General features: G+C 44.2%; 1 protein-coding gene across 7 annotated transcripts in view; it reads right to left on the bottom strand.

Annotated features, from left to right (window-relative positions):
* Positions 1 to 20,769, bottom strand: part of SRGAP3 (SLIT-ROBO Rho GTPase activating protein 3) — a 276,271-nt gene that overhangs the window by 40,845 nt on the left and 214,657 nt on the right. For 3 of the 7 annotated variants that reach the window (XM_030801815.1, XM_030801818.1, XM_030801819.1), the window contains exons 12-16: positions 20,129 to 20,215; positions 12,782 to 12,812; positions 11,618 to 11,678; positions 9,946 to 10,023; positions 267 to 401 (exon numbers count right to left, since the gene is read on the bottom strand). In XM_030801815.1, coding sequence (XP_030657675.1) covers positions 267 to 401; positions 9,946 to 10,023; positions 11,618 to 11,678; positions 12,782 to 12,812; positions 20,129 to 20,215 — 392 coding nt within the window. Of the gene's footprint in view, positions 1 to 266; positions 402 to 9,945; positions 10,024 to 11,617; positions 11,679 to 12,781; positions 12,813 to 17,291; positions 17,395 to 20,128; positions 20,216 to 20,769 lie in introns of all 7 variants that reach the window. The other 4 variants (XR_004027563.1, XM_030801816.1, XM_030801817.1 and 1 more) reach the window with 4 other exon arrangements.

Raw genomic sequence — 20,769 nt, 5'->3', positions numbered from 1 at the left:
GCACTCTCTCTTGGCTCTGATCTGCGAAATCAAGTCTTCCTCTGGTTCTCCTCTGAGCTCCTTCTCTACCCAGGGGGTGTGACATGCCCATTAGCCTTTTCATTATAAACCATCTTGTTATTTCTGCTTTCAGTTCTACGAGGACGCATGTCACACTTCGCCTTTCATAATATTCCTCCTCTATGCCTAGCACAGCAATAAGCCTGTAGCTCAACTCCAACAATGATTTGTCAAAGAACTGATCATTTCACCTGGGAAATACTTACTAATAGTAGATATAAAATCTTGAAACCTTTCCTTAGGAAAGAGTGGGTTTTCCAGTCCTCGGAAATACAGTTTTAAAACACCAGCGACTGAATTGATATCTCGTTCATTTTGATCGTCCACAAGGGGGTCTTCACCTGAGTGGAAACAAGAGACTAGATGATGTTTCAGCTTGGGAAGGAGTCAGAGAACGTGCAGATGGCAGAAGAGATGACCTGGTCCAGCCTGAACCACAGGAAAGGCAGATGGGAGAAGTCTCCCCCACATATGAGGCCCCCCATTTCAGCAAGTTTAAAGTTCTCCCTGCAACTTATTTGAAAATGTTTAAATCTATAGAAAAGTTGTAAAAATAAAATAATGAATGCCCATCACACTTCGCTTACACTCATCTTGCCACATTTGATTTCTCGTTCTTTCTGTATTTATATTTATTGTTGCTCCACTATTTGAGATTATTTTGTAGACATCAAAACACACCACTGCTAACTACTTCAACACACTTCTCCTAAGAATAAGGATATTCTCCTACATAACCACAACATCATTACACCTAAGAAAATTAACCATTCAAAAAGAACATCTCATATACAGCCCACATTCAGACATCCCCAGTTGTCCCATGGTGTCTTTTACAGACTTTTTTTCAGAAGCCAAGATCTAATCAACATTCACACAATTCATTTGGTGGTTATTTTTCTTGGGTCCTTTAAATGTAAAATACACTCCGATATTTTTGTTTGCTAGTTTGTTTTTTACAATATCGGCTCTTTCTGAAGAGCCCTGGCCAGTTGTCTTGTAGAATGCCTCACACTCTGGATTTGTCTGTTTTCTCATGATTAGACTCCAATTAAATATTTTTGGCAAGAACACTACATGGGTGATGTTATGGACACCTTAATGCATCCCATTAGAAGGCACGTACGTCAGGCTGTCCTGCTGCTGGTGATGCCAACCTTGATCACTGGGTCAAGGTGTTGGCTTCCTGATCTCTACATTATAAAGGTATTTTCCCCCACTTTGTAATAAAGTATGATCTGTGAAATGGTACTCAAAGTGTCAAGATGATACTTTGAGATGACCATGTGCATGTAGTGCCCAACATGTTTCACCCAGTGGTTTTAGCATCCAGTGACGATTTTTGCCCAAAGTAATTGTTCCACTGGGGTTGCAAAATGGTGATTTTCTAATTATGTCATTTCTTCTCCGTGTATCAGCAGGCATTCTTTTGTAAAGAGGAGCTGTCTTCCTGTCCCCCACCCTCATCTTTATTAACATTTATACGAACTTGTTTTTGTAATTTTTAACTGAATTGTGATTACCCATTACCATCGATATTTTTTAGAATACTTAAATTGTCCCAAATTCAGCCATGGAGCATACTTTCTTGTGTCCTTTTAATGTGACCTCCAATGAGCACTTCCTTGTTTTCTGGACCAAAAAAAATCCCCAACTACTTTTTACTTTCCTTGATCCAGATCTTGAATCAAACATTTCTCCAGCGGGCTCTGTTTGCTTTTTGTAGGAAACAAATATGGTGTCTCATCTCGAGACACCAAGATCTAGGTATTAGGTGTGCTCATTGCTACAGAAGAGTCATAAAGACCTTCTAGATCCTTTCAGTGGATAGAACTAGAATTTTTTTTCATGAGTTCATACTGATGTTTCTTATTCATACAATAAGGTTTTCATTACCTTCACTTATTTTGTATTTGTACATTTTTTTCTTACCATAAAAATCCTGGTTCTGAATAATATTAGTAATAATTATATTCATTTCCCTTATCCTATAATACACAATCAATGGTGTAACAGTTTTAATAGCAATATTACCACTGACAATAAACCTGCTACACACAACTTGAGATTTCTTTCCAGGGCTTTTGTTTATGTTATTGTTTAGTATTTTTACCTTCAAAATGTATCCCACTAAAGATATATATGGTCAGAAGACAGAAAGTAGATCAGTGGTTGCCTAGGGCTGGTGGCCAGGGTATGGAGGATATTGGGAGGGACCTGCAAATGGGTACAAGATTCCTTTTGGGGAGGATGAAAAAGTTCTGAAGTAACGTTATGATGATGATTGGCTAACTCTGTAAATATAATAGAAACCATTGAAATGTATTTTTTTCTATCATTGATATATAACATTTTAAATATTTAAGGTGTACATGTAACTGTTAGATGCATAGAATATATAATGATCAAGTCAGGGTATTTGAGGTATCCATCACCTTGAATATCTGTCATTTCTACGTGTTGGTATCATTTGAAGTCCTCTCTTCTAGTTACTTTGAAATACACAAAATAGTGTTGCTAAGTATCGTCACCCTATTCTACTATCAAACCCTAGAACTTATTTCTTCTATCTAATTGTATGTCTGTACCCACTAACCAACCTCTCTTCATTCTCCACTCCCACTCACCCTTCCTTCTGGCACCTATCATTCTATCCTCTGTGTCCATGAGATAAAGTGTTCTAGCTCCCACACAGGAGTAAGAACATGCAGTAATCTTCTTTCTGAGGCTGGCTTATCTCACTTAACATAATGTCCTCCAGTTCCATACATGTTGCTGCAAATGACATGATTTCATTCTTCTTTATGGCTGGATAGTATTCCACTATATATTATACACTACATTTTCTTTTTCCATTCATGTATTGGTGGACACGTAGGTTGCTTCCGTATCTTTGCTATTGTGAATAGTGCTGCAGTAAATGTGGGAGTGCAGGTATCCTTTTGATACATTAATTTATTCTCCTCTAGATAAATACCCAGTAGTGGGATTGCTGAATGGTATGGTAGTTCTATTTTTAGTTTTTTGAGAAATCTCCATGCTGTTTTCCATAGTGGTTGCACTAATTTACATTCCCACCCACAGTATATAAGAGTTCCCTTTTCTCTGCATCCTCGTCAGCATCTGTTATTGTCTGCCTTTTTAATAATAGCCATTCTAACTGGGGTGACATGATATTTGTGGTTTTGATCTGCATGATATGTATACTTTAAAAAATGGGTGAACCTTATGGTATGCAATTCAATAAAGCTGTTAAAAATGTATGATCGGAGTACATGTTCAAAAGTTACTCTCTGTGGTTATCAATTTGGTAAGTGGCATACTTGGTTTTCTTTGTATTTTAGGTATTAATTTTTTTAGAAATACTTTTTTTAAAATTTACAGTTTTGAATGCACAAAGCATTTATAGGGTCCAAAAGTCAAAAGTTGTACTCAGAAAAGCCCTATTCTTACCCTTCTCTCCTCCACACCTTATATTTAACCATTTTCATTCGTTTCTGGTTTGTCTTGCTGTGTGAGCAAATACATAGGCCTATTTTTAATATCTTCTTATTTCTTACACAGAATGTAGTATACTTCTAAATAAACTTCTTTCTTCACTTAACAAGAAATCCTGGAAATCCCTCCACATTAGTTCACAGAGATCTTCCTCTATTTATTATTTTTTTAAAGGCTGCAAAGTACTCTACTTCATGGATAGACCATAATTTATACAATCAATCTCTTATGGGTTAACATTTGACTTCTTCCCACTATTTTATTATTTTAAGTGTTGCCACAGTGAATATTCTTGTGTTTTTGTATGCATAGAGGTAGATCTCTGTGATCAGTTCCCAGAAGAGGGATGGCTGGGTCATAGGGTAGACATATATGCAGTTTTTTCAGACAGAGTCGAATTCTTCACTGGGGCTATGCCATTTTATATTCCTACCATCAACACCATCTCAAGAATGTTGTTTTCCACAGCCCTGCCCCTGGCATATCATCAGTGTTTTGAATTTTTGCCAGTTGGACAAGGGAAAATGGTATCTCAGGGGAGTAGCACTTTTCAATTTAATCAGAGCTGCTGGGCAGGTTCACCACTGTGAATTTCCGTGGGGGAGGTGAAAGGCAGCAGGGAGCCTTCTGCTGCTTTCCTGAGATGTTCAGATACATCTGCACAATGGGCTGCTCCTCCTCCTGAACAGCTAAGAGCACCTCTAGGGCTGGCAAGCAATGAAAAGCAGAACTGGAAACTCATCCTTGGATCTCTTTACTCTGCTTCTGTGGGAAGTGAATACATGTCACTGCCAGAGCCTCCCTAGCCCCAACATGCTTCAGTATGAATTAGAGAATGGTCCCCCTGCCTTCCTGCACCAGGGCTTGCAGTGTACAGAGCATGAGCCAGAGTTCAGTTCCCATCTGTTCTCTTGGCTGAGCAGCCTTGTGCAGTGCCCAGCGTGAACAATCATGCATGGTGGCCCAGATACTGGTATTGGATAGGTCAATCTCTCAAATGTTCCCACTGGAGGAGGTGAGAATGCTGCCTCCATAAGACTTCTTTGTAGGGAAGGAAGAGAGAAAATAAACACACCAAAAATATCACCTGTATTCACACAGCACTTCTCAAGTGAGAAGCACATTTGTACAGATGAACTCTAACCCTTACAACAGCATTGCATGTCACTAGGGAGACATGGTTCCAATACCACCGTTCTCTCCTGTGGGAGAGCTGAGGCCCGGGCAGATGAAGCAATGTGCCCACAATCACAAAGTCAACAACAGATACTGGCAGCTCCAAGGTCTCATAATCCCTGAGAGATACACTTTCTTCTACCTGTGATTTTTGGATCTGTCTGTCTGCATCTATGCCTGCTTATGTAGGTAGGTATATCTTGACCTACTTTCCTTCCTTCCTTCCTTTCATCCTTTACATCTCAACCTTTTTTTTTTTTCTCAGTAAAAAAGTTTCTATGAAATCCCAACTTATAGAACAAGGCTGTCTTAGTTGAACTGGGGTGGGGGATGTCCAAGCCTTATCTCCTCAGCCTCCCTCCTATCCCTGTAGCAGCCTAAGGAATTCAAAAACTGTACCATATTAAGCTGTTTCCCTATTAGCTCCACACATCATTCCTGTGGTCTCATAATTCAAAAACACATGGATATTTTCCTCCATGCTGCCTAGTACTAGTTCCCGTTGTTAAGCATGATTAGCATATTGACTTTACATATGCACACATACACATACACATGCCATTAGTTCTTGCCATTCCTCCTGCAAGGCTCTCAGTCCATAAACTGAACTGCCTAAACATTCTTTTCAATTAGCCCAGGCCTTTGGCTCTCTGCAAGCTAGTCAGTTTTGGCTCTGAGAATGGAATCCCAGAGCCGGAGATGAGCTGGATGGTTCCTGTGAATGATGGCTTTCTCCAGGAGAAGAATTAAAGCTAACATTCCAGGCAAATCTGAAGGAAAGGCATGTTCACACTTGGCTAGCTAATGTCCTGGGGAGGTGGCATTGTTACCAAATTGCCCTGCCTGGAGCTTACTTTTACCCAGATCACCTGGGCGTTGCCAAAGGCTTTAAGACAGGGCTGTGCCCAGGGCAGAGACTGAGCACACAGTGTGTGCTTAAAGGCTCTGTCAGACCTGCTGCTGGAAGCTTGGAGTCAGTCTTTCTCATGAGGGCAGTTCTGTCTGGCCACAGGTCCTCAAGCCCCTCGACATGACAACCCCGCCCAGCATCTTCTGGTTCCATCCCTCTTCTCAAGGCAGGACACAGATCTCAGAAGGGGCAGATCCAGAGTCAAGAGTGTGCTAGAGCCTACAAGGCATGGCATGACTTTAGCCTCACATCCAAACCCTCCGTAGATCTGTACAGGGGGAGACAGCCATTGCCTCCTTGGCAAGGCACGCCCTCCACATAAGGAGAGACCTCAGCACTCCCATCTGTGCATACAAAGAGGGCACCTACAGAGGTTTGTGGGGGACCCTCTGGGAGACAAGAGCAAACCACAGCTCACTCCACAGCTCAGCAGCTAATTCTTGCCTTTTCATGATGTGTTTTTTTTTCTCTCTCTCCTTCATTTTGCCAGAAGATTTATAGGGAGAGCTCAAAACTTGAGCAGTGAGTTTAAGATTTACTGACGACAACAACAAAAAGAATTCCAACTAAAACTCTGGTTGACTCATATGAGAAGGAAAAAAAAAAAAAGTAGATTTAGGAATAATAAGCCAGGAGTGGATTTCCAACATGTTATCCCTTTTCAGGAGCTTAAGGAAAAGAAAACCATGCTCCTTTCAACAGCCATAAGCAAGGAACTCTGGGAAGACCTCTACTCAGGAGAAGGGAAAAACAGAGCCAAGGAAGAACAAGACCCAAATCCCTTTTAACAACTGGTGAAGAATGGGCACCCTGCAGGGATTAGAGGATTTAAATTTTAAAAATAAAAGGAAAAGGCTGGGGGCAGTGGCTCACGCCTGGAATCCCAGCAATTCTGGAGGTTGAGGCGGGTGCATCGCTTTGAGCCCAGGAGTTCAATGGCGAAAGCCCATCTCTACAAAAAATATAAAAATTAGCCAAGGATGATGGCACACACCTGTAATCCCAGCTACTTGGTGGATGGAAGGGTGCTGAAGTGGGAGGATCACCTGAACCGGGGGAGGCAGAGACCCTGTCTCAAAAACAAAATAAACTGGCCAGGTGCAGTGGCTCACGCCTATAATCCCAGCATTTTGGGAGGCTGAGGCAGGCGGATCATGAGGTCAGGAGATGGAGACCATCCTGGCCAACATGGTGAAACCCTGTCTCTACCAAAAATACAAAAAATTAGCCAGGCGAGGTGGCACACATCTGTAGTCCCAGCTACTCAGGAGGCTGAGGCAGGAGAATCACTTGAACCTGGGAGGCGGAGGTTGCAGTGAGCCGAGATTCCGCCACTGCACTCCAACCTGGTGGCAGAGCGAGACTCTATCTCAACTAAATAAACAAATAAATAAATAAATAAAATACAGGAAGAAAGGAAAAACATGGCATACTGGTTTGGAGAGGAAATTTAGTCATGAGTTAAACCATGTGGGATGTGAAGAGTGGGCGAGAAGAGAAATATTGAGCTGGGCCCAGGTTTGGGCCACCCGTCGCCAGGGAAACACAGAGATAAGCAGGCTGAGGGCCAGGAAGAGGGAAGACCCTAGTCTGGGGAGGGGTGGGAGGAGGCGGCCCTGAGTGAAAGCCAGGTTAGGAGCCAAACCCAGGGCATATGCTTAGTGAATATCAGGGAACAGAAAAGAATAAGTGAGAAATCTGGCAGCAGCCAACCCAGAAAATCCAGGAAAGGATTTTTATAAAAGAGACATACTAGAACGATTCTTTTAGAAGAATGCATGCTTCATTGTCGACTCAGGTGGAGCAGAAGGACCAGGCTGGCGAGAGAATGAGATTCGTTTTGGAACGATGGGGAGAGGGAGTGAGGCCAACTGCATCCATGAGGAAAAGAAAAAGGAAAAAATATTTTTTGCAGCTGAGATTTAGTTCAGATGTTCTCTGCCCAGCTGGGCTCTGCCTGAGGCGATCCAAGGCTTGTTAGGAGCAAAGAATTCTTTTAAATTGCACATCACCCCTGCAAAGCACCAAAGCAAGTGAAAGGAGGTGCTGACCTTAGAAAATCACATTCAAGAAGGTAAAAAGCAGTGCTACCGGAGTAGGGAAAGGGTAGGGTTGCCTGTGGCAACAAGGTTACATATAGAATATGGAGAGGCAGGGAAATGCCAGGCAAAGTGGTTGCCAGGCTAGAGGCACCATGCAGTGAGTTTGCCCATGAGATTCAATGCAGAGTGACAAGGCATTCTGTATAATGGGATGAGCCCAGGAGGAGGGAACCAGCAAAGGTTCCAGACTATGGTTCTGTTCATTGTAAATGAACACAGGGCAGCAGGGGTGTAAGGAGTTGGGGAAAACGAAGAAACAACATTATGGATTGGACTGTCCAGTGCTGCCAAGAGAGGCTCAGAGCAATGACAAATGATACTTGCATCATGGACGCAGATGGGAGAGACCTCTTGCTTTCTGACCTTTGCACATGCTGTTCTCTTGGATTGGAATGCCCTTTCTTTGCCCCTGCTTCCCCTGGCTCTTACTCTTCAAGCCTCAGCTTAGGCATTTTTTCCCAAGGAAGCCTTCCCTGGCTTTGCTATTCCTCCCCATTCCATCCAGGCTGGGCTAGGGCCTCCTATGCTCCCCATTGCCTACTCCATCATTGCACGGATTATACTGGCTGTTGCCTAAACTGGCTCCCCCACTAGTAGTGACTGTGTTTTGTTCATATTGCATTTCCAGGCCCTTGTTCATTACCTTGTATGGTATAGGGCTCAGTGCATGCTTGTTTAGTGAATGAATAGATGACTGAGTAGGAGCTTGGAGCAAGGAGGTCCTGGGGCTCCCTGGTTCTAAGCACCCGAGATCCTCAAGTAGGCTCCAGAAACGAAGCTCCCCTAGACTCCAGGAGGCCACTGAGCATGACATGCAGCCAAATCTCATTGTCTACAGATGGTTCCAAGCCAGAGCACCTACATCCACAGAGGGTCTGTGCCTGGGGGCCGCGGCAGTACTGCTTGGGGCTGCAGAATGCTTCCTCCACCGCAGGATGGAATGGAGATGACTGAGACGCAGAGAATTTGCTCAAGAGGCAGCTCCTTTGGGGTGGGAGGGGAGCTACGTAATAAGTAGGAAGAATTCTATGGGTGGAAACACATAGAGAGGCCTGCTCAGAGCACAGCCAACAGGGGTAAACCATACCTTTTGGGATGTGATGTACTGCAAGTAAAGGGGTATGGGGTTGGGGTCTTCAGTACCAGAACCACTCAGAGAAGAAGGCAGTAAATCAGAGTTGAGAAAGGATGGACTATGGAGACATGACCTTTTCAAATAGGAAAACTGCAGGCAGAGATATTATTTGGGATACTGATATTCCAACTCTTCTTTCCTCCCCTGGGATGAGGTTATGGACTTGCTAATGCTAGGTTTTGTTCTAGAATCAGGGAGCAGGATTGAAAATATTTCCTCGAATGAAAATGCATGGATTTTCCGTTTCAGTGCAGCAGTGAGATAAGCACTGAGTATTCAAAGGCAGAGGTGTAAGAAGAATTGAGCGTTTCCTGACCCAGTGAGTCCTTACTTGGCTTGGACACTGTCACTGGCCATCTGTTCCTATCAGGGATTCTGAGCCCCAGAGAGGCTACACCAAATATATCACATGTGTCCTGGTCTAGTGGTCCACCTCATTTCTAATAGGCTTTCATATCCTTGTTTCAATCAAAATGGGAACTAGGTCACCTCTCCAGGGGTGGAGGGAGTGTATAATCTCTTTCCCCCAATGTGTGGCTTGCCAAAAACACTGCATAAAAAATTAAAAATTAGGATATTCTAAAAGCCACTCAGTGTTTTCTATGTTCTTCCAATTCTAAAATGTAGCATTCTTTACAGATTCACATAAATAATCCAGAGCTCTTTACAAGGCACCCTCTCTCAGCAACCACTGTGCAGTTAACTAGAGAAAGCACCCATAAGCAGTAATAGTAGTAATAGCAGTAGTAGTAGTAGTGGTGGTTGTGCTGGTGCTGGTGCTGGTGCTGGTGCTGGTGGTAGGTAAATGTTAAACAGTTAACTCTTTGGCAGGAAACAATTAGAACTTAGTGTTTGCCAATTTCTGTGGTATAAACACTCCAGCCATGGCTTATTCCAAGTACCAGGACAAAGGCACTGCATGTGAAGTTGGGAAGAGATGTGCACAATCAGCTCCTGCAAACCACTGCAGGCCGGCTTCTGCACACCACTGGCTCTGAGACACATGTGAACATTCACCCTGGCTTCCCCTGGCCACAGACTTAAGATGGTTGCTCTGCACCCACCTCTCTCAAAGGAATTTTTGATGTCATTGACTTCCACCTGAGATCCTGGCACTCTGAAGATCCCCTGCTGCTGGAGTCCTAAAAAAGAAACATACAGAAAAAGAAATAGTAAATCCACGAGACCTTGAGTTCATTAGACTACCGGGAATATCAGTGACTCTCCCCATTGCTTGTCCCTTTCACCCCCTGATCCTTTATAACAGAGTCATTCCCTATGAATGTCTTCAGAAATGGCCTTCACGGTAAAATACAGCTGGCCAAAATCCTTGGACACATCTGCTTCTTACACTTGTGATCTTCTGTTTGAGCTTAAAGGAAAAGGCCTCAAGAAGTTTGTATCAATACCTTTCCTTCCCTGTACACAGACATGTTCTGCCTTCAAGAAGAGCTGGACTCCAGAGTACATTCTGGCTGGGACTTGGGAGAGGTTAAATTGTTAAAGTAAAACTATCCCTTTTTTCACATGTTTCTACAAGGCCTTAACAAAGAGCAGACCCTTATACATGACACGACAGTAACGACATAACAGCAGCCTGTACGACTGAAGGAATTAAAAGGTCTGTTTCATCTTAATGGGAATTAAGGGGGGAGCCTGTGATCCTTTCCCTATCTCTGTTTTTCTATATAAAACAATTTTCCACGTTATAATTTAGGAAATATTTATTCTCAAAAGGCAGGCTTTGGTCAAAGTTTGGTTTGTACATAGTATGTGCTCAATAAATGCTTGTTCCTCTCTTTAATTAAACAATATTGAACTTCTGCCACCCAAGTCTCTGATCCCATCTTCCTGGCTCCTTACCACCCAGCCACACTGACCTTCCTCTCCATGCTAGGCCTTTCCACTCGCCATCCTCCATTCTCTCCACCTGGACTGCACAGCTGGCTGCTTCTGCTCAGGTATTACTTAGTTCAAACATCACCCCCTCGGAGAAATCTCTCCTCACCACCTTAGCCAAAGCACCTCCTCTCCTTTCCAGCCATTCTCTATCCCCTTTAAATTAGTTTCACGGCATTTGCACTATCTCAAATGATATTATTTATTTTTCCACTTGATAATTTCCTTGCCCTTTTCATTGGCAATGTAAGCTATGCAGGGCAGGCATTGCACCTGTCTTGTTCATGTCCGTATTCCCATTGTCCAAAGCAGTGCCTATTATGCACTCAATAAATATAGTTTTGGAGGAATGAATGAGTGGATAAGCACCAGTTACATTCTAGTGACACCATGGTTAACAAATCCCAGACACCATTATTAGGTTGGCGCAAAAGTAATTGCGTTTGCCATTCAAAAGTAATGGCAAAAGCCACAATTACTTTGGCATCAACCTAATACCTTCATGGAGCTTACAATCTAGTAGTATTAGCTGATTTACTGGCAAACTCCATTCAGTGCTCAAAGCACAGAGCTGTAGGGTTGAGTTCTCTTGTCCATGCCCTTTCTACTCTCCAGTTTTCCTAGGTCTTGGATCCTCTCACCATGATCTCCATGCCCCAACACACAGGCTCAAAAGTAGCACTCAGAAGAGCAGCTGCTGTGTGCAGTACTTTCCCCCTCAAAAGCAGAGCTGTGACGGGAAGTCTTCCAGGACAAATTAGAATCTCATTTCCTATCAGAACAGCCTAGCACCTGTTCTGCAGATTGCTGAAAACACTGGCCCAAGATCCAGCTTACCATATAAATTGATGTAACGGATGCAGCTCTCGACTACAAGCGGTATAGCTTGTCCTGAATCCTTGAGAAAAGAAAAATTGTGAGTTTTATGGGGCTTGACAACCGCCACAGGAAAAAGACTGCAAACACTGATTACAGACTCAAGCCAGAATATTAGTACCATCAGATTAGTAGGAAAACAAGCAAGGAACTGCTAATCCTAAAGTCTCCACGGACAGTTACAATAGAGAGTCTTCAGCTGTGCGCACAAAAAGGCATAGCTATGATCGTCTTAAAGAAATGCTCTGTCTTCTTACCCAACTGGAAAGGAACCTGGGCTCAGGAGGCCTGGCAGGCCCACTTGGGCAGTGGAGAGGGAACCACCTCAGGGAGGGTGCTGGAGTCTGGCCTTGAAGAGTTCTCTGCCTCTCCCTCCATTTTGTCCCAACTCAACACTATTTTCTCAGTGCTCAAGGATCAAGTCCTCATCCTATTACTGCAGTACCTAATGTCAGAATTAAGGGCACACCAGAGAGAAGGAAGGCTGGCCCCCGGTGGAAATTTTGAGCTCTAAGAAGAGAAGACCAGTTCTACTCATGAAGTCACAACTAAACACCCAGATGCATACTGCATTTAACACTAAACATGTCACAGGGAAAAGCTCTAGAGGCAGCCAATGTCAGCCATTGGCCATCCAGGGGCCAACCTTACTCTAAAAGGCTGAAAAAGATGCAATTCTCAACACAGGCACCTGGGATGTGAATGTATTTTCAATGACATCTTCCTGGACTGGTCTACAGCCACAAATGATTATGGCAGAGGGGAGACATTTTCTTTTGGATTCCATTATTGGTTGACCTCTCTGTTATTCCAGGTCACTTAAAGAGCATCAAATTCTTTTAAACTTTCTTTAAAAGGGGCCAAATCAAAGGCCTACCCTCCTCACAAGGTGAGTAAATGATGAGGCACGAGTAATATGCTCTTGTGAAGACAGCATGGATTTGGATATGTTCTTGGCTCCTCCACACCCCACCTGTGAATTCTTTCCTTGATTGACTGTGCCCAGGGACAGGACAAGAATATGGACCCATCAGCAACAGGCAAGGTGGGCTCTGTTCTGGAAGTCAGCACTAAAGACAGTTTCCATCGCGGTGAATGGGGCTAACGGGCCTTTCTAGTAAATACCTGGTTCCTGGTTCGAGCATTTCTTCTTCCTCTGATAACAAAAAATAAACAGGCAGCAGAGCAGGAGAAAAAGAAAAGATTATGCAGGAATAAGATCAGTTAGAGTAAGCAGATCCTTCAGAGTCCGTGAACGCCGAAATGCAATGGCAGCCAGCCAAGGTCCTGGGGAGCCTGCCAAACAGCCAGCCTGTGGGTAGAGCCACCCTCAAGCCTGGAAGCTTCATGGGACTTCTGGAAGCCACCCAGCCAGCCAGCCTTCCCATGTGGCTGCCTTAGCTGCCCTCCCAGACACCAGTTGACATGGGGGCCTCTTTCAGTCCTTGTGAAAGAGCAGCAACTGTGTGGACTGGACTCATTCCCATCCCTGTACCTAGCTTCTCTTCAACAAAAGAGACTGTTTATGCACCCATGGACAAAAGCCTACCTACGACCCCATAAGGTATGCCCAGCTGCCCACGAAAAGGAGAGAAATACACCTTTATGTCCACTGGAACAATGTCTGGAATTCAGCTCAAGAAACATCATTCTTGGTAAAAAGTTCAGTTCTAACAGATCATGTCTACAAGGTACCCTCTGGATAGATGCCCATAGGTTTCCACCTGATGCCAAATTCCAAACAGCTTCCCATGTTTCCCTGCCATACACCCTAAGTTGCTTTTCTTGGGTATCCACTTGGCTTTGCTCTCCTTCCTCCCCTCTTGAGCCTTACACTGGCACTAAGGAATACAAAAGCTGAGAAAGGCCTGGAGGAGAAAGGGAAGAATGCCTTCATGAGCTTGGAGGCAGAACTAGGGCCTTTACTTTCACTAAAAGCCACTGGTGATGCCCATTTTCAGGGGAGCGCCATCGGTTCTTTCCCCCTGTGCAGCAGGTCCATCTCTGGGGTGAGCACTTGTCCCATCCAGGCTCCTGGAGGATGTGTGCCTTCTAGCTACAGTCATCTGTCCAGTTCTCAGCATCTCGACAACGGGAATTGTCTGCTACCTGACATGCTAAATCTACCAGAATCCCAGAACTGAGCAAACAGCCTCTATGAGCAATATGCTAAAATTAATGCTAATAATCATAGGTAATACATAGTGCTTACTATGTGCCATCCCGTGCTCTAGAAACATAACATATATTGGCTCATTTAATCCTCCTCACAAACTCATGAAGTAGGTAATTATCATGCTTATTTTACAGAAACAAGATGAGGATTCTCCTCTTGTCCCAGAGGTGAACCTCCTGGGCTTCAAAATTGGCTCTTATAAAAATGAGTCCTCCTTTTGTCTGAGAGGAGGAGGAAAAAACATCGAGGATTTTGAAAGGGGTTTGTTTATTCAGGTAGGGTCCAAGAAATGTATAAAACAAACTTCAGCAACATTTACTTATGATTATTAACCCGGGGGATGCTTCCTTGTCCCTCTAAACCATCATAATTGTGATGTCCCAGTGATGTTATTTTATTAAAAAAACTTTTCACAGGTGTGGTTTTTCAAAGCTGGGGACTCTTAGTTCAAGGTTCTTTCAGAAGGCATGTGAATTATAATAGAAAATTAAATTCCATTCTCAATAGTTGAAGGATTGAATACATTATACTGCCTTTTCATTCTCTGAAAGTTAATAATCTTTCACAGTAAAACTGTGCTGTAAAACATTGACCACTTAGCTCATAGTAGGTGCACAGCATGAGTCTGTTGAACTGCACTGATGGTATGTGATGAGTACAGTGTGACTATAAGGCAATGCAATAGTAAGGCCAGGTGCAGTGGCGCATGCCTGTAATCCCAGGACTTTGGGAGGCCCTTGGGAAGGATCCCTTGGGCCCAGGAGTTCAAGACCAGACTGGGCAACATGGTAAGATCCTGTCTCTACAAAAAAAAAAAATTTTTTTTTAATTAGCCAAGCATGGTGGTGCATGCGTGTAGCCCCAGCTACTTGGGAGGCTGAGGTGGGAGGATCACTTGAGCCCAAGAGTTCGAGGCTGCAGTGAGCCGTGATTGTGCCACTGTACTCCAGCCTGGGGGACACAGCAAGACTGCCTCAATGAATGAATGAATGAATGAATGAAATAGTATTTAACAAACACACCTTTTCTCCCAGTCAAATGAGTATTATTCCTCCAACTTTTCCCCTTAGGAGGTGATGCACTTATTCCAACAGCGCTGCCACTGCTCAAGTGCTCTGGGCTGTTGCTGCTGGGGTGCTCTTTTCAGAGCCAGTGGAACAGCCCCAATGTAGCATATTCCTCTTGCCGTTTTCCACCTCCAATGGCATCGCAAAGCTCAGCTTCAAATGGAGCTTTCTATTCCAAAGACAAGGTGTCCATTCAAATACATAGTCTTGGCCCCACTGGTAAAGGCCACGCTCCAGGCTCTAAAGAAGGTTGACCAAAGCAGCTGCAGCAATGCCGAAACATTCAGGTAAGAAGGTGGCTTCCCAAGGTGACTGTCTCAAAGGGGCAAACACTCATGTGGTTGACTAGGTTATGATGTGTTGGTCAGAAGGAATAAAGTCAGATTACTTTATAGTCACATCTTATGTATAGGACCTCTCTATTATGAAAATACTTAACAGAATATCTACTTGTCAAGTACTGTCAGATAAGAGTTGATTCCTTCCAAGTATCCTGACTGATCACCCATTTCCAAAGACCTAAGCAAACTGAGGATGTCTCTGTCTCTGAGCCTTCATTCCTTCTGTTCCTCCTTTCAATAATTCCTTCTGTTCTTTTATTCTCCTCTGTATTCCCACCTTTCTTTCAAAGCGCCTCCAGAAGCCTACTGGGCTTGAGCTCATAGCTCTTCTTGCTCTGAACTTCTTTTTTTGTTGTTGTTTATTTTTGAGACAGGATCTTGCTCTGTCACCAAGGCTGGAGTGGCACGACTGTAGATCACTGCAGCCTTGACCTCCCAGGCTCAAGCCATCCTCCTACCTCAGCCTCCCAAAGTTCTAGGATTACAAGTGTGAGCCACTGTGCCTATCCTAAACTTGTTTCTGTGGGGATAACTCACCAGGTGCTCATACTAAATTACCTTCCACTTTCTGCCTTTTGTGTTTAAAATCTCCCAAGCTCCACTACTGACTCCTTGAGGGAAGGGAGAGTAACTAGCCCCCTCTTGACCATGGACCATGGCTCTTTTATGGGCAAGGGTGAAAGAAGAAAGTCTTGGAGGAGAGAGGAGGGAGGATGGAGACAGAGGATTCCTTTGGCACAGCCCTGCCCTTCCATGACCCAATAAACCACTCCCTCTGGGTCACCTCCTGATCTTCCTTCCTGATGCATCCATGGTCCCCTCCTTTTGGGAATCCTCTATGCTTTGGTCTTCTTAGGCATCCTACAGCAGCCCTTGACATCCCTTGACCCTGGGCAGTCCCAACTTGGGCCCTGGTCTTCCACTTTCCCTTTTCCCCACTCTCCCTTCCCCAGAACTCAGCCCACAGGCAGAGACAGTCCTGGGACCCAGGCTGGTCCTGCTTACCCCCTCCCCTGCCTAAGGCCAAACCCATATCCAGTCTCTTGCTGTCCTGCAAGTCTTGCGCTGGACCCTGTCTGAGGATCACAAGTAGAGAGGTGGAGCACGGGCAGCCTCCATAACCCCCAAATCATTGGCAAAGCCCAAGAGCCCTTGTTTTTTCTCCTGATTGATATCTACCATCTTCTCTGAAGAGACTGTCTTCATTAGAAGGTAGTGGGCTCTCAAATCAGTTGCAGGGACTTCCCTGCTTCCTCTAAGTAACGTTAAGAGTGCTTCTCCCCTTCCTCAAGTATCTCCCCAGCTGCTGCTCTTCGCTTCTCCATCTTCTTAATTTCCCTTGAGCCATTATATCTGATATGGCTTAATCTCATACCCTTTACACCAAAGAGAAAAGAAAAGAGAAACTCGCCTAGCTAAACTACTTTAATTTTTAGTTTAAGGTACAAAGGGTTAACCTAGAATTCAAAAGGGACAACCTCAACTTTTCTCCCTTCTCCCAGACCACCTAACAGGAAGCAAAACTAGGTGGGAGGATTTTCTCTTATAAAAATTGTATGTGTTTCCTTTGCTGGTATATATGCAACTAAAAAAAAATTCATGTGTATAAAAACACACTGATACCCACAGGGATTTCCTCTGTGCGGCTTTCAGTCCAGCTCCTCTTGGGAGATGTAGGTATGAAGTGAGGGAATGGGGTTTCTCTGACTGTCCCTCAGGTGTTAGGACTGCAGTTGCTGAAGCAATGAAGCGTGGCTGGCTGGGCCTGCCATGCTGGTATTTCAGCCACACTTGGACTTCCCTGAGTTCTTTCATGATCTGATCCCTACCCCCAGGGCTGAGAATTGCGCAGGGCACTTAGGAGCAAATGGTTAGAGGCCACAGCAGCTCCCGTGAAAAGTCCTTGCTGAAGCTAAGAGCAGGCTGCAGCGAGGAACTAGCTCCACAGGGCCTGGCCAAGGACAGGGCTGTCTGCTGGTGGGGAGGCGGGCGGACAGAGGCTGCCATTACATTGGGTGCATTCGCGGACTCCACGGCTCCCCAGCAAGTACCTTAATGAATGCTTCCATACTGCCGTTAAAGAGTTTATGGCTATACACTGAAAGAGGCCTAGGTCTCCTCATTTTCTGTGGTTTAGGGGGAAGACAGGGGGGCCTAGGGGAAAATGGAACAAAAGAAATCAAGAAAGCAACCAACATAAACATACAACTGGGAAAGATGCTCTTAAAACCCACGACTAAAGGGGAACACAAAATGTAAATGGAAGCCCCTGACCCCCCGCCAAGACATTGGTTTCCAATGTTCCATCTGAAGGCCTTTGGATGTTTTAGGGGATCTTAATTTACCCACAATGCCAAGCAGGAGCAACTCTTACGTAACGCAAATGCATTCTACATCTTAGGGGGAAAATAATACATGTGCAAGAAACCATTGAAACTCCAATCAGAGGCTGTCATCCTGCAAAGCTGACCAGATGGAGGGGGAATCAGGGGAGAGAGATGTAATCTGTAGCCCAAGAAAGCAAGAGACTTTCAAAAATGATTGTGAGGGTTAATTTTCATTATTTTGGTTTAAATTTATCACCAAGTCTCAACTCCCAATGTACCAGGGCACTGATCTTCCTAATGCCTCTTGGCATTTCAAATGCACTCGACTAATCTTTATTTCATTGATCTAAGAGCCAGGCAATTACTATTCTCATTTCAGAGATGAAGAAACTGATGCCATGAAGGAGGCTGCAACTTCTTTGGGGTCTCTGAGTGACCCCAGGATGATGGTAATATCCTGTTCTTTAGTCAAGTACACTTTCTTTTCTTTTTTCTTTTTCTTTGAGACAGAGTCTTGCCCTGTCACCCAGGCTGGGGTGCAATGGCATGATCTCAGCTCACCGCAACCTCTGCCTCTCAGGTTCAAGCGATTCTCCTGCCTCAGCCTCCCGAGTAGCTGGGATTACAGGCATGTACCACCACGCCCAGCTAATTTTTTGTATCTTTAGTACAGACAGGGTTTCACCATGTTGGCCAGGCTGGTCTGGAACTCCTGACCTCGTGATCTGCTTGCCTTGGCCTCCCAAAGTGCTGGGATTACAGGCGTGAGCCTCCGTACCCAACCTCAAGTACATTTTCAATTAAAGCACTTTCAAATCCATTATTATACTTAATACCACCTCAACCCTGTACATGTGGCCCCATTTTACAGAGGCAGAAACTGAAGCCTCCTGTGAAGGAGAACTGACAGAGCTGGACCCCAAACCCAGGACTCTTTGGCTCCAAGTTCAGGGTTTTTCCTACCGGGCCACCATCATGGAGCCTTAGGGCACTTTTTTATTTCCAGCCAAGGACTCATCTACCCCAGTAACCTTTGCCATGGGATCAGGTTGAAAGTGTCTTGCTTTACTTTAGGATTTCCATTCCTAAAGTATGCTCCACTCTTGGCCACAGGGAGAGGTAACCACACCACAGTTCACCAGAGAAACAGCCACAAACACTGGACCCGTTTCCAGAATTGCTCACCATGCATATACCTGTGTTGGCTTATTTGCTCATTTCACCACACAAGTTGGCCTGACTCAATGGTGCCAGCCTTCTGGGGCAAAGGCCTTTTTAAGGTTAGGAAGAGGGCCCCTAATCAAGAGAGGCAGTTCATTTTCAAATGGCTTAGTTCAAAATTTGGGTAGCAACAAGTGGGGACTCAGCCAGGCACAGATAATGTCCACACATGACAAGCAAAGACCTGGTCCCCCAAGTCTTGATTGATTTCTGTGAGTGGGCAAGAACTCTTCCAGACTACGCAGCCAATCAGGATAAATGAGATTCATGCTGCCTCTGCTGACTGGTCTTGTTGTACCTGTCTCCTTCAGTAGGCCAGCCGTCCCCAGGGACCTCTAACCAACTTCTCCTAGGTGTTTTGAGTATTGAGCAAATGCTGCTAGCTCCAGTACATGCATGGGCAAAAACCAGGTGAATCCAAATATCATGCCACCCACACAATGGAAACAAAATAACAGCACAGATCAAAATTTTGAAAAGAAACAACAGGCAAGATTATTTCAAGCCCATCTTGGATCTATGTCAATTTGGTTAGCTAAGTCCATGTCATTTATTTTTCAAAAATTACTTATTTTTTTGAGGATGTATGCATGTGGGGGTGGGATTTCTTACAAGATCTGCTCTTAAATTTTCAAATACCAAAGGCAAAAGAGAGTGTTAAAAATGTGACACAAGGCCAAAGGTTTTAAGTTCGGGGATTAGAAATAACTTGATGATAGCAACGTTGTCACCCTGTATTCATAGTGTTTGGCTTGTTTTTGAACACTCCCAGATCATTTCCTTATCACATTGCATGATAACTTCACAACCCTGTGAGGCTGGGAAAGAATATTCAATTCACTTTACACACAAGGCCAGTGAGCCCACAAAAGATGAAGAAACTTGCCTAAGGTCACACAAATAAAATGTGATTGAGGCTGGTGGTAACATTCAGCTCTTCCTACTCTCAAGGCTCTAGTGTGAGTATGAGAGTGATTTTATCACAGAACATCCAGAAGTAACATTAAATTATCTGTTAAATTCTCATGGCCAGGAAGAGTGGAAATTCTTAAAGCAGTTGTTGGACACTCAATATCAAAAAACCTACGGTGCCCAACTGGAGGGTTTCCTTAAAAGAAAGTCCTAAGTGTTTTTTGTTTTTTCTTAAATTCTACAAAGTGGAATAAAGGGGAAATAGGATACGTTTTCCCATTTTTCCTGCCCAATCCAGAAAGCAAAGGACTGTGTGAATCACACGAGGATTTCTTTCTTTGTGTGGTGCTCTGTGCACTGTCTGGAATCTCTGACAAGGAAACGTAGCTATCCCAACTTTGCACAATATCAAATCTATATCGACTTACTGAAGTGCTGGGTGGGGCACAAAGTGGGGAGCAGGGGGGCAGCTCGGCCAAGGAAAGTGGGGCAGCCTAAGCCTTCCATCTCTTCTGCTGCTCAGATGCAGAGCAAAAAGGAAAGAAAGAAAGAAAGAGAGGCAGGGAAAACAGGAATAGAGAAAGCCACAGAGAGGAAGAAAGAGAAACCAGAGACCAATGTCCCCTTTCTGCCTTTTAATCAAGATGAAAATTAACACGCGTTGGCAACACAGGAAATAGCCTCAAAATTATCCTGCAACTAAAGGGATGTGATGAAAAATTCCCCTAGATAACCTAATGGACTTGGAGGTCAACATCCCAAATGGTGGCAATGCTGTAGTGCAATGCCAGTCGCGCCCTTGGAGGCTATTCATGGGCTGTGTACTGCGTTGCATCTGCTTGAACAAGATCTCAAGTGATTTCACCTCTAATCCAGACCACGAGGGCATGTCAACCTGGGTAAGGGGAGCCAGACATTCATTTGAATCACAATAATCAAGGCTTATATTTGCATCTTGCTTTGACATTTACAATACACTTTTAGATTTAAGTGCATTATCACATCTGGCCATCCTGAATTACAGGATTATTATGAATTTGGTCTATTCTAAGATAAGGTTCTGAAGTGT

The sequence above is a fragment of the Nomascus leucogenys genome, chromosome 21 (genome assembly GCF_006542625.1).
Source record: "Nomascus leucogenys isolate Asia chromosome 21, Asia_NLE_v1, whole genome shotgun sequence".
NCBI lineage: Eukaryota > Metazoa > Chordata > Mammalia > Primates > Hylobatidae > Nomascus > Nomascus leucogenys.
Note: the sequence above shows the minus strand (reverse complement) of the source record. Positions and strands in the feature narration are given on the sequence as shown.